The sequence below is a fragment of the Bombus terrestris genome, chromosome 9, assembly GCF_910591885.1.
Source record: "Bombus terrestris chromosome 9, iyBomTerr1.2, whole genome shotgun sequence".
Lineage (NCBI taxonomy): Eukaryota > Metazoa > Arthropoda > Insecta > Hymenoptera > Apidae > Bombus > Bombus terrestris.
In genome coordinates this window covers 15,245,126-15,256,907 of record NC_063277.1, presented here as the reverse complement: position 1 = coordinate 15,256,907, position 11,782 = coordinate 15,245,126, and the positions used below count along the sequence as shown (strand labels likewise).

At 38.5% G+C, this 11,782-nt stretch overlaps 1 protein-coding gene across 2 annotated transcripts in view; it reads right to left on the bottom strand.

Annotated features, from left to right (window-relative positions):
* LOC100647740 (glypican-4) overlaps positions 1-11,782 on the bottom strand; it is a 147,977-nt gene that overhangs the window by 24,934 nt on the left and 111,261 nt on the right. For both annotated transcript variants that reach the window (XM_003397838.4, XM_048408710.1), the window contains 6 exons: positions 10,993-11,163; positions 6,070-6,212; positions 3,157-3,405; positions 2,720-2,888; positions 1,907-2,303; positions 1,402-1,571 (listed from right to left, as the gene is read on the bottom strand). In XM_003397838.4, coding sequence (XP_003397886.1) covers positions 1,402-1,571; positions 1,907-2,303; positions 2,720-2,888; positions 3,157-3,405; positions 6,070-6,212; positions 10,993-11,163 — 1,299 coding nt within the window. The remainder of the gene's footprint in view (positions 1-1,401; positions 1,572-1,906; positions 2,304-2,719; positions 2,889-3,156; positions 3,406-6,069; positions 6,213-10,992; positions 11,164-11,782) is intronic.

Genomic DNA, 11,782 nt, shown 5'->3' with positions numbered 1-11,782 from the left:
AATCATACGCGTTCGCCCCCCCCCCCCAAAAAAAAAGATTGATAGAATCAAAAGACTCATATGTATGTTATTTTATTTATCCCGTGGAGAATCTGTGCATGTACATGTGTCTAGAATTTGACATCTATGAACGAAAAGCGCGTTTAAGTAGAAAAGCACGTTTAAGTAGAAAAGCACGTTTAAGTAGAAAAGCACGCTGGCAATTTTAAATGATTATCGCGGGACTAGCTCGGCCCGACGGTACGGTCGACTTTGAACCGTTCCGTCCGCAAAGGTTTAACAGGTATCTTCAGGTATTTCTAGACGATGATGGAAGATCGATTCGAATCGATGAATTAGAAAGATGTGACAAAATTAATTGAAGAATTTAATAAAGAACTTGAATTTTTTATGAGCATGTCATACAGGTATTTTTGAGGTTTCGTGTATTTTTAGGCCACTCTGATTTTTAATTTCGAGGATTCATTCGTGTTGTCGGATTTGAAAATAAATGCGATAAAATCGATCGCTTCTTTAAAGAATGAAGATAAATTGATTCTATAGACTCGCTCGTGTCACTTTCAAAAGATCTCAGCTAAGTTAAAAAAAAAAAAAAAATAAATATTTTGTTTCCTGACAGTGTACCATGTGTGCATATTCTTTATATACTACATATATTTTTTATATACTTTTTGTGATTCTATTGCTCGTGAACTTGTAGTCGCTTTAATTGGCAAATTTGGAAATTGATTAACACGACGATCAAAAAGAAAATTCCAGGAAAATTATTCTTTTAATCGCCGTTTACCGTGAACAGTGTCTCGAGATAAGATAAGCGGCGCTTTACAGTAGCCTGATAATTTGTTTCCTTTATTATGTTTTCGAGCAGATCTAGAGCATAAATATTAGATAATAGATATTTGAATAGAAATTAAAATAGAACATAATCTTCAATAAGATAAAACGCAATAACAGTAGATTTATCTGTCTGTTTAAGAATTCCTTTATTTCTTCGTTTCTTATGGAAAATTATGACTGTATAGAAAAAAATGATAATTAGAAGTGTTTTACAGAGCCTATAATTAACAAGATAGATGCATGGAATTCTATGATAAATTGTTTGTGTTTCACTGAGGTATTCTAATTTAATCAACTCATTATTCGAAATCAACTAGCTTACCGTATTTACTGATATTGATTCTACGATTAAATCTACCGCTTACGCGTTTCAGTATGCTTTTGCCAGTACATTCATTCGAAAATTTCTCCAATTACTTATAAATATTATTCCACGAAATTTAGTACCAGATCAATTTTAATGAAATTTTTTGTTTTTGGATATTCTAACATGATGTCAATTTTATAAGGATAGTTGTGTTCGATGATATAGTAGATTAAACATTAGCGAAACAGATAGTTTACCTGTGTCTATCCAATCGACGTCCTGTCCATTGTACGCGGATTTTAGTCTGTTTGTGATAGTGGTCAATGCGAAGACTTGGTCCCTGACTATTGTCGGTCTTGTTCCAGTAACTCGTACCTCTGGATTCAATTTTTGTTCCTCTCCGTTCGACGATACTGGGTAAATGTATCTGAAACACGGGCAAGTGAGAAATGAACTCAAGATTTTAATTGAAACGTCGATATTATGTGGAATATTGATCAGTTTGAAAAGAAAAGTTCACGATATTTTAAGAAACTAAAATTGAATTCTAGAGACAAGAAGATATAAACGCAAGAGTATTTATTGCTCTATTTTTGAGACACCTTGTGTAATTATATCAAAATTTAAATATTATATAATTTAATTTAATAATACAATTTCATTCACTATTATATTACAATTTAAATAAAATTAAAAAGAGGACTACACGGCTGATAATTTCTATAAGAAATAAATAAAAATTCATGTTTGTAAGATACTCACTTGTCTACGTGTGTGCCGTTCCAACATTCCTTCGTATTGCTAGGAGGAACCACGAGGCCATCGTTGCAAACCTTATAGGGCAGGTAAACCCAGAATTGTCTGGAATCTCTCACTCTCTGTCGTGTCTCTTTCACCAATTTATCCAAAATAGCAGCACGATCGTCTGTTAGTGTTTCTTGATCAAAGTTCAATGATTCGAGTTCCAACTCCCGATTATCTCGACGTCTGCGTCTACCCAACACAGGTCGTCCGCATCCAGTGAACACCCTTTGCGAAACGTCGTTGCTGTTCTCTTGGAAATTCATGATCGCCTCCGAGATTTTCAGGTTGATTGGTCGTACTAACATTTCGATGTTAAATGGACCCAACAGACGGTCAGCCACCTTGTCCACGGCCTCTGAAATTGGAGAAATGCAAGTTACAGAAAGAGAGCCAACTATAAAAATTACTGCAAAATTTTCTAAGGAATTTTCTAAGGAATTTTTGCAGGAGACACTCTGAATAGAAAATACAAGATTTCCTAAAATTTGTGAACTTGCCCGAGTAAACAAATGAATAGAATCTTTTCATTCATTTCGTTCAAACTTAATCCTTCGTTGGACGATTACCGATATTCCAATAATTAGTAACAAGATTTAGGAAACAAGGAATTTGGCGATTCTGCTTGTCGAACATTATTTCTCGAGTCTTCTCTATTCCTCAGGCGATTGCTAATAAACAAAATACTCTGTGTGCGTGATTCGAAGTAAGTCGATTGATTATATTCTCGAGCCTATAATTACCAAGAGAACAATTCGCGTGGAAATTACTCACCGACGAAGTGATTCCATTCAGCGTCCAGAGCCGCATGCTGAGCAAGGCAGCCCTTCATCACGTTGGCACACATGTCACCACAGGCTAACACGTTGCCCGTGATCCCGCTGCACGACGGACACACCGTCATTCTTGTGAGTGCAGCTGCACAATCGGCTGATGGTTTCAGCTGTGAAAAGCCAGACAATTTTCTAGCTGTTCTTACGTTTGTCGTAGTTTATCGATTTTCTCGAGCTTTTTGCGCGTTTGAAAAAATTTCAGCGATGTAAAGAAACGTAAAATCCATAAGAGAGAATTTTTATAATTAAAGAAAAAAATTTCCTTATCGTATTATACGCATTCTTATTATATCGCGTTATAGCTATTTCTTCCTTCGACGATTTTTACATTTCTTACAAATGCATAAAACGAACGAAGAAGATTGATGTTTCTCTTACCGACTGCATGCTCTTCAAGACATCCGCAGCCACCGTTAAAGCCTGACTAAAGGCTCTTGTCGCGACGAAAGACCTTTTGATTTGCACTCCTAATTTCTGAGGGACATCGCCGAACGGTCTGATTTCCTTCATATGTTCTCCCACACACTCCAAGTATTTATTGTCAAAGTTGTACTGACTGTTCAGCACCGTGAACATTTTCTGATAAAGAGTATTGAAAAAATTGTCCATCGTATCGTCGAGATCGACCTAGAAGAATAGAAATTATATCCGATATTAATAATCGATCTATGTTTTGTCTACAATCTCCAACTATTAACGAAACTAAACTGTAATCGATACATCCATCGAGCATTCCGTAACTTTCTCTTAAATCGTTCTTTTCCATTAAAAATGATACATTTTTACACGTTCTAACGAAAGCTTTCAATTAAAAACAAATATATTATAAATAATAATTTTTACCAAATAATATACAATGATCTCTCTGGAAACTAATAATCTAGCCTGGGAATAAACAAGCTTTTTTCCTTCTAAAAATACCTGATTTCAGAGACCAGCTAATCGAACGAGCCCATGAAACAAAGAGCAACCCCCACGAGAGGCTATTCGGCTCGTCGATCAGCTATTCACGGGATGCTCCTTTTTAATTTCTATCCATCCCCGATATATTCGAGCACTGTCTCGATCGAAGGAATAATCCTGCGGCTCGACGGAACGTATTATCGAGCCGTGCGGGGAGGAACGGCGGAGATGGACGAAAGAATAAAGCATAGATAAAGGAAGGAGAAAGAAGGAAGGAAAAAGAAAAGGCGAAAAGGGGAAATATATATGGAAAGACAGAAAGGTAGAAACGAGAGGTCCTCGATAAATTCGAATCCTCCGCGACGCGATATATCACCGTCGTATAAATTCGTTACCCGGCAGCGACGCGTGCGATTGCAACAATAATATATTCATGCGGAGCCATTTTCGAGCGTGCACGAGAGCCAAACCGGGTCCAAGTGGCGCCGCTGAATAATTCCAGCCGATTTGAATGACAATCGCGCCCTCGAAATACGTCGTCTCAGTGTAGTCCCTCGATTCCGTCTCTTTTCGCGGTGTACGTTTTATTCGCGCACCAACTTTCCCTCTCGTTTGGGTGATCGATACGACGTGACGAGCCGATCGGTGCGATCTTGAACGCGTGCCACGTATGGCGAACGGAAATGGCCATTAGATCATCTGAACGCGACAGGTTTCGCGAGAACGTACTTACGTAAGTTTGCGAGTGTTTTGAGAATCGATGAAGAATGCTGAAGGGGAGACGCGGTGGGTTAACGCGGCATACGAAAGAGATGCTAAGAGACTATCGTCATCTTCTTTGTCAGTAGCGATAGAAAAGTTTCGGAAACGCGAGCTTCGATGTTGAAAATTCACAAAGTGAAAAATGAAAAAATCTATCGGAAGGAGAAAAAATCGTCGAACGAAAGAATGCAAAGAGACTAAAGAAACGATACAAATTCTTTGAGAAATAAAAAAATAAAAAATAAAAGGATTGAAAAAGCTTAGAAGATGATAAAAAGAGAGAAGCAGCGTATAACGCAAAGATTTTATAGAAAATACAGCATCCCAAGGAAAGATAAACTGTGCTTCTTTGTATATACGAAAGGTTTATGCGAAGGGTCCAGATATTTCTTTAGCAAAATGGAATGGGCGCTTCTACTTTCCCCTGGACATTAATTTCAATACAAGAGACAACTCCCGACAGATAAAGTGAAACTGTCGGGTAATTGCAGCTGTCCAGGAATAGCCCATTTGATCTTCGTTGGAAGATACGAATCTAGGGAAATATGAGAGGAGTAAAAGGAGAAAGAGGAGAAGAAAGAGAGAGAAAGAGAAATCTAAAAGCCAGGATATTTTCTGGCCTTTTATCGGCAAACGTTCGCGAGTCCTGAACGTCAAAAGCATTGATTAAACTCGGCTTCGCACGAGAAGTTTTCTACCACCCTGTCACGAAGTCTCGTTGCTCGCGGTTAAACGCCCGCTGGCCGACGGAGGGTCGAGGTTTCAGGCCGATTTCGAAAGTTTCACCCTCTACGAGCCTTAGCCGCAACAACTCAGAAGGGTGCAGGTTTCGTTAAAAGGGGAGGAAAGTCCAGGACCGCGAGGACGAACAAATTCTTCCGCCTTTGAAAATCGAGACCGTGACCCCCTATCGATTTTATCCTGGAATTTGATTTGTCGCATCGCAAACGAAATTGGATGGTCGTCTGCCGCGATAGCTTCGAAGCAAGTGGAGAAGTTCGGAAACGGATAGCAATGATCTACGGGGGTCTACACCAAGAACAAAACCATTGAACGAAATGGATTGTACAAGAGATACAGTTTGAGTAAAAAAAAAGGTCAGGAAATTGAATTCACGACCTATTCTTTGTTATATTAATTTGTATTACATGAGATAGAAATTGTTTTCGAAACGTGAACTTAAAATTCTATATCGGAGTCAAAGCATTGAAAAATTGCCCAGGGTCGAAATCATCGAGAGAAACGGATTGTATTAGGTTGTCCGAAAAGTTTCTTTCGTTTGATAAAGTGATGATAGATGAACAACAATTTGTTTTATATTATTTTATTGAATTACGTATGATCCATTTCTATTATTCTATTTCTATTATTACGTTCGTACATAATTCAATAAACTAATTAACTATAATATATAAACTAATTCGATAAACTATTATTTCTTTATAAAACGAAAGAAACTTCTCGGGCAATCTAATACACGGTTTGGATGAAAATAGCCAAAAAATTGGATTCGTGACCTATTTATTGTCGTATCAATTTATGTGTATTATAAGAAATTGAAATCGTTTGTGAAAGGTGATTTGAGTATAAAGATCTAGGCCAGACTGAAAACCGTTAGAAACTTACCGTTCCCTTGGCATAATAGTTCTCCAGTTCCTTGAACAAGTCGGTGAATACAAAGGAATTCTGCTCATAGAGAATTCCATAAGTCTTCTTAAACATCTCGTGGAAAACCTTTTTACTATTAGCGAGAAGATCCTTGAAGAAACCTGTAAAAAGAAAAGGAAAGAGAAACGATTTATCAAACAGTTTTCCCTCTGTGATAATTAAAACCGTTTGAAACTGAAGCAATCTGAAAATATAAAAGACAAGATCGGTGGACACATTCACGGAGGCTTCGGCCAGCCATCGACATATAAATAATTTATACGAATGCCGATTAATTGATCTGGCCGAAAGGACGAACAGAGAACGTAATTTATTTAATTGCACGATGCTTCTGCATCGTTTTCCACCGGCCTCGTTGTAATAGGAATAATTTGTAATTGCAGAAGAAACGAATCGAATCGATCTACCTGTTAGAGACAAGGATGGGCCTATCACTTGAGATTTGCAAATCAATTACAGCCGCGACTTCAACTTGCTAGATTGATCACGCGTTAACAATGTTTGTTTCTTGTCGAATTATAGCGTCTGTACACTCTGCTTGCTATGTACCTAACTTGCAACCGTTAATTAACTACTTGCTTCTAGCCAGGATAAGGTGTTAACGAAGTTTGCGTAGCACTCTGTCTGAACTTTGAGAATGATTTCTGCCACTCATTTATCTTCACCTTATACTCTATTCATTTCGAGAGAGAAATGCAGAAAAGGGTTGTTGCAAAATCGGTTTTATATGCGACAGCTTACTACGAAACAAAATTTCAAGAAAGAGTTCTCGTAATTAACACGCTAAAATATAACTTTCTTTTGGTTACGTTTGAGAAAGTAAAGAGAGCAAAGCTTTAGCAAGTTTCGGGATGGAAGTCAAACGCAAAGCAGTTAATCTTAAGAAGACTGTAGGCTATTTCTTTCCTTCTTTGCTACGTTTAACTCTAAGAATACGAAAGATTCGCGGATTCGTTGTGCTTGCGATCGAAGATTACGTGAGAGCATGACAAATCGCATTTTTTATTTTCTACAAAGAAGCTGTTTTAAAATCTAGTATGGAACGTGCGAAATATATATATACATATATACCTATTTATTTACATCGCATCTTTATACAATAGTTTTATTACAATCATTTCAATAAAATCTATGTATTCTGTAGTTGTAATACCAAAGTACCAGAGGAAGCTAAGTCTGTGTGCAACATGAAAGACAAACACAAAACGATTAATGGTCACGAAAAATGAAACTAGAATTAAATCAAAACCAGAGCAAACCAGAATTCGAAACTCTATCTTGAAATGAAATTCTATCGACAGAATGTATCTCTCTCAGTATACTTTCGAATCTGCCGAATATAACTGGTCATCAAATAGCCATTATCGCTCTGACACAAGCCACAGCTTTTCGTACGAAAAATCCTACGAAGAGAGCAAAAGCTTTCGATGAAAGAATATAAAGTCGCCGATTTCTTAAGCAACAGTGGCATCGACCGTTCGCTGAACAACGACAAAGACAGGGGTGGCCCGTGCCACCCTCTACACGCGTAACCTCACGAACCAGTGAAGCTTGAACCAGTTCTTATCGTCACTTCAGTCGCGAAGAATGTGATTAAAATTCCTTTTAACGACGCTAGGAACTGGTTAGTGAAAGATAGAGAGAGAGAGAGAGAGAGAGAGAGAGAGAGAGAGAGAGAAAGAGAAACAGAGAGAACAGGTAGGTGAGCCCCGTAACGAATCGTCGACGGCAACGTCGGTGACGACAACGGCGTCGCCTCGGCAAAAAGCTTCGGTCTCCGAGCCGCGTAAAAGGGAAGGAAGCACTTAGCGCCGCGACGACTGGCTAGGAACTTCGTCGGAGCTTTTAATTCGCGACACGCTCCAACCTTTGCGATTAATTCCCCCAGTTTTTCCCCGAAAATCCGCCGTGTCGCTTCCATATACGTATGAATATTTTGATTTTTCTATCACAGGATCAAGATAAGAGATTAAGATGAAAAGTAAATCTCTGTGTCCAATGAAACTTACGTAGTTCTCGCGGAAATATTTGCCTTGTGTATATTACGTTCTGATCTATAAATTGAATTTAATTTTAAATTGAAAGATCTATAAATTGTATTTAACCATTGCCATGTAACGTCGAGCATGGATTATAATTATGATTCAACGAGAGCAGATTGTATTAGGTTGTATTTTTCTTTCGCAAACGTGTTTTTTACAACAGTGCAGATCGTACGTAATTCGGTAAAATAATATAAAACAAAAGACGTTGTGCGTCTATTATTTACTCATAAAACGAAAGAAACTTTTCAGACAACCTAATATTTATAACAGCGTTCGCTAAACTATAATGAAATACAGTTATGTCAACTCATTTTCTCTACCATTCTAAGCTTTCCTAACAGCCTTGTAAAAGTCCCTCTTAAACAAAAGGAACTTGAAGAATGAAACGTACAGCAGTCAATACGAAATTTCTAAGGCTCTCTTGGCTATCATATCCACCCTTCGTCGTGCCTTTACTTCCCCCTCCCGCTCCCTTATATTTCACACTATCTTCCTACCCTGCATAGGAGTTCCTGTACTCTTCCTCCCTGTCTCTTCGCCCCTAACTCACCCTCTCTCTCTCTCTCTCTCTCTCTCACTCTCTCTCTCTCTCTCACTCTCTCTCTCTCTCTCTCACTCTCTCTCTCTCTCTCTCTCTCCCTCTCTCTCTCTCTCACACACTCTCTCTCTCTCTCTCTCTCTCTCTCTCTCTCTGCCAGTGCACTTCTGTCGCGGCGAGTGGCAGGCAAAGTGGGTACGTAGCTAGATGCGGCTAGATGTAGTAGCTGCTCAAAGGGAAGCACGACGGCCTTCAGAGAAGCCGTGGTCGGATGGAAAGGGCATGGGAAAGATTGAAGCTCGAAGAGCAAAGAGGTAGTCGGGCCATGGTGGTGCAAACTCGTACGCCACTACCGTTAATTTCGTTAATGAGAATCGTTAGGCGTATCTGAGATGTTCGACGTGATACCGTCTAATTTCGCTATCGCCACGTCGACCCTTCGATCCACTCATTTCCATTCGAAAAGGAAACAATAACACTTTATCATTCGATATTAAGGACAATTCATCTTTGGGTCAAAGATCAATGGTCTTTGCGACGTGAATAACACAGCAGGTGTACCAGATTAAAGAGAGACCTGAGTAAACAGAGTATAAATTTGTATTTAACTTGCTATAGCACCGATATTTCTTCGTCTAAAGATATTAGAGAAATGTTACATGTTGTAAAGAATTAAGTCTTGGGGATGTTTCTAAGCTCTAATTAAATATTGTCAGAAGATTGTAAATATTTCCTGTACCCGAATTGTAAACCGTATAATATCTATTAAAGTTAATGTTTCGCTCGATAAGTAGATACAAGTAAGCGTATTCGACAATCGTAGATTTTTGCTGATGGTAAGATCATGTCAAAATCTTACCGAGAGATAGCTCTAACACCAAAGACAACCCTGTAATAAATTAACGTGGTAACGTGAACAAAAAAGTTTCAAGACAAGCACCGACATCAAACGGGCAATTACGTGGTCGGAGAACGGGGACAGGGATTAAAAGATTAGTAAAATTACTGTTCCGCTTACTTGAGCAAGTGGTTATATTTTCTGTTTGAAGGTACCCCGAGGGCACATAATCTTTCCTTCGTTTCACCGAGTCTATTAATTTTGGTAATTCACGTAGCGAAATTTTTCATCGTCTATCAATTTATATCAATTTGAAATCTCTATAGAATTAATCTACAACAAATATTCTTGGCAAATATTTTAATTCGTCTGTATATATATAAGAGATCTGACGAGTTTCAAGAATTTTCAACAAATTTTATCCAACGATCGTGCAATCCTAAACTTTGTTTTACATTTTTTGAGAATCGTTTTCAATACATATATTTTCGTATTTTGTCCCGCCCTCGGAAATAAAAAGGAAGATGAAGGTTGTCGAAGAATCGCGTCAACCATCCAGACGCCATTAACCGAGAAATCTCATTTCGGACCACGTATTGCGCTTCGAAGCCTCATTCACGTCTATTAACGCCACTCGCCCTGCCAATGTCGAGAATGTTCGACTGATCGAACCGTCTGAAAAGTCCTTTTGTGATTTAGAAGTGGTATAATTGACGAGATATCGTATTTCGTTTCCCTGACTATGAGCTGTCGCGATGAATTTTCATTTCTACTTCTTTTCCTTCTAACTATACTGTAACACGCTCGTTGATCTTTGAACACTCATATCGAGTTTATTGAACTCCATCGATCTCGTACTTTTGTGCAGTATAATCCAGCGAAGGCTCGTTGAAACATTCTATTCGATCATCTTGTCAATCTAATATTCCATTTATATGTCGAAATACCTTACAACGATATTTACAATTTCTGATCGTACAACATTTTGCATCGCGTGAAAGACAAAACAAAAAGAAAAAGAAGAAAACTTCAAATAAAAAATTACTCGCAGTTCTAGTTGCAGTACGTATTCCACGTCTCATGTTTCCGTCTATCATACACAAAAGAAGGCGAAATCTATCACGAAATTCAAGAAACACGAAATTGAAGAAATCTTTTGCGACTCTGCATCTCTAGAAACTAAAAAAAAGAAAAAAAGAAAAAACCTTTCCAAAGAGAAACGTCGTCTGACACACACGAACGTGCCGACATTCGAGTTTAAAGGTAACTGATCAAACGAAATTGCAACCGCCTGCCTCTCATCATCAGAGGCAACGTTCAACCGTTTTGCCAGTGTGAAGGTTCGTAGAGTGGGACTTCACCCCTGTCGCATACGCGTATAAACGCGCAAACATAGAGAGCGCGAAAAGAGCCGACGATGAAGTGATTAAAATCGTGAAACGTTGGATGAAGGTACTCACTGTGGAACCTGGTCCCTCTCGTAGACAGGACCTGGTGCAACCGCTGAAGAGTTTCTTTGGTGGCTTTCTCGTGTTTGTCGCGTGCCCTCGCCTGCAGTCTCACCTCCATGTCCGCGGAGCAGCACACCTCGCCGCCGCTTCTCACGCTGCCGCATACTTTCAGCTCCTTTGCTGGAAAAACGAACGGGAAACGAGTTTAATACACCGGCTGGATACACGTCTCATCCTTCATCGCGGTGCTTCGAGGAGGAAACTCGTTATACAGACGTCTTTAACAAGAGAGCTTTCGAGGGTTTATCATAGTTGGTTCAAGCATCGGACAAATCTTTTATCATTTTCTCTTCTTACTTCTCTTTCATGTTTGTTTTCTTCAATAGCTGAATCGAATATTATCGTTCTTGAGACTATTATTCGACGATATTTCTCTGTTATCGATTGTCATTTCGATTAGGTTTATTTTTTTATTGTTTGATATGGTTTAAGGGATGAAATTGAATGTTACAAATGTTTCTACGTTACGATATAACATCGTATCGAACTTTACGATTCCTGTATTCGATGCAATTGAATATGATATTGAACGTTCAAATATTTGTATTCCGTTGTAGCGCTGCGATGAATTCAATGATTTTTCGACTCGAGTCTTTTGAAAATTATTTGTTCTCTTCTATAGTGCAACAGATATCTAGTTCGGTTTTCTACACAGGATGATTGATCTGTCTTTTTTCTGACTATTTAGACATCTTTTTCGAATATGGATGAAACAGAAAGATATATGTAATATCTTTTA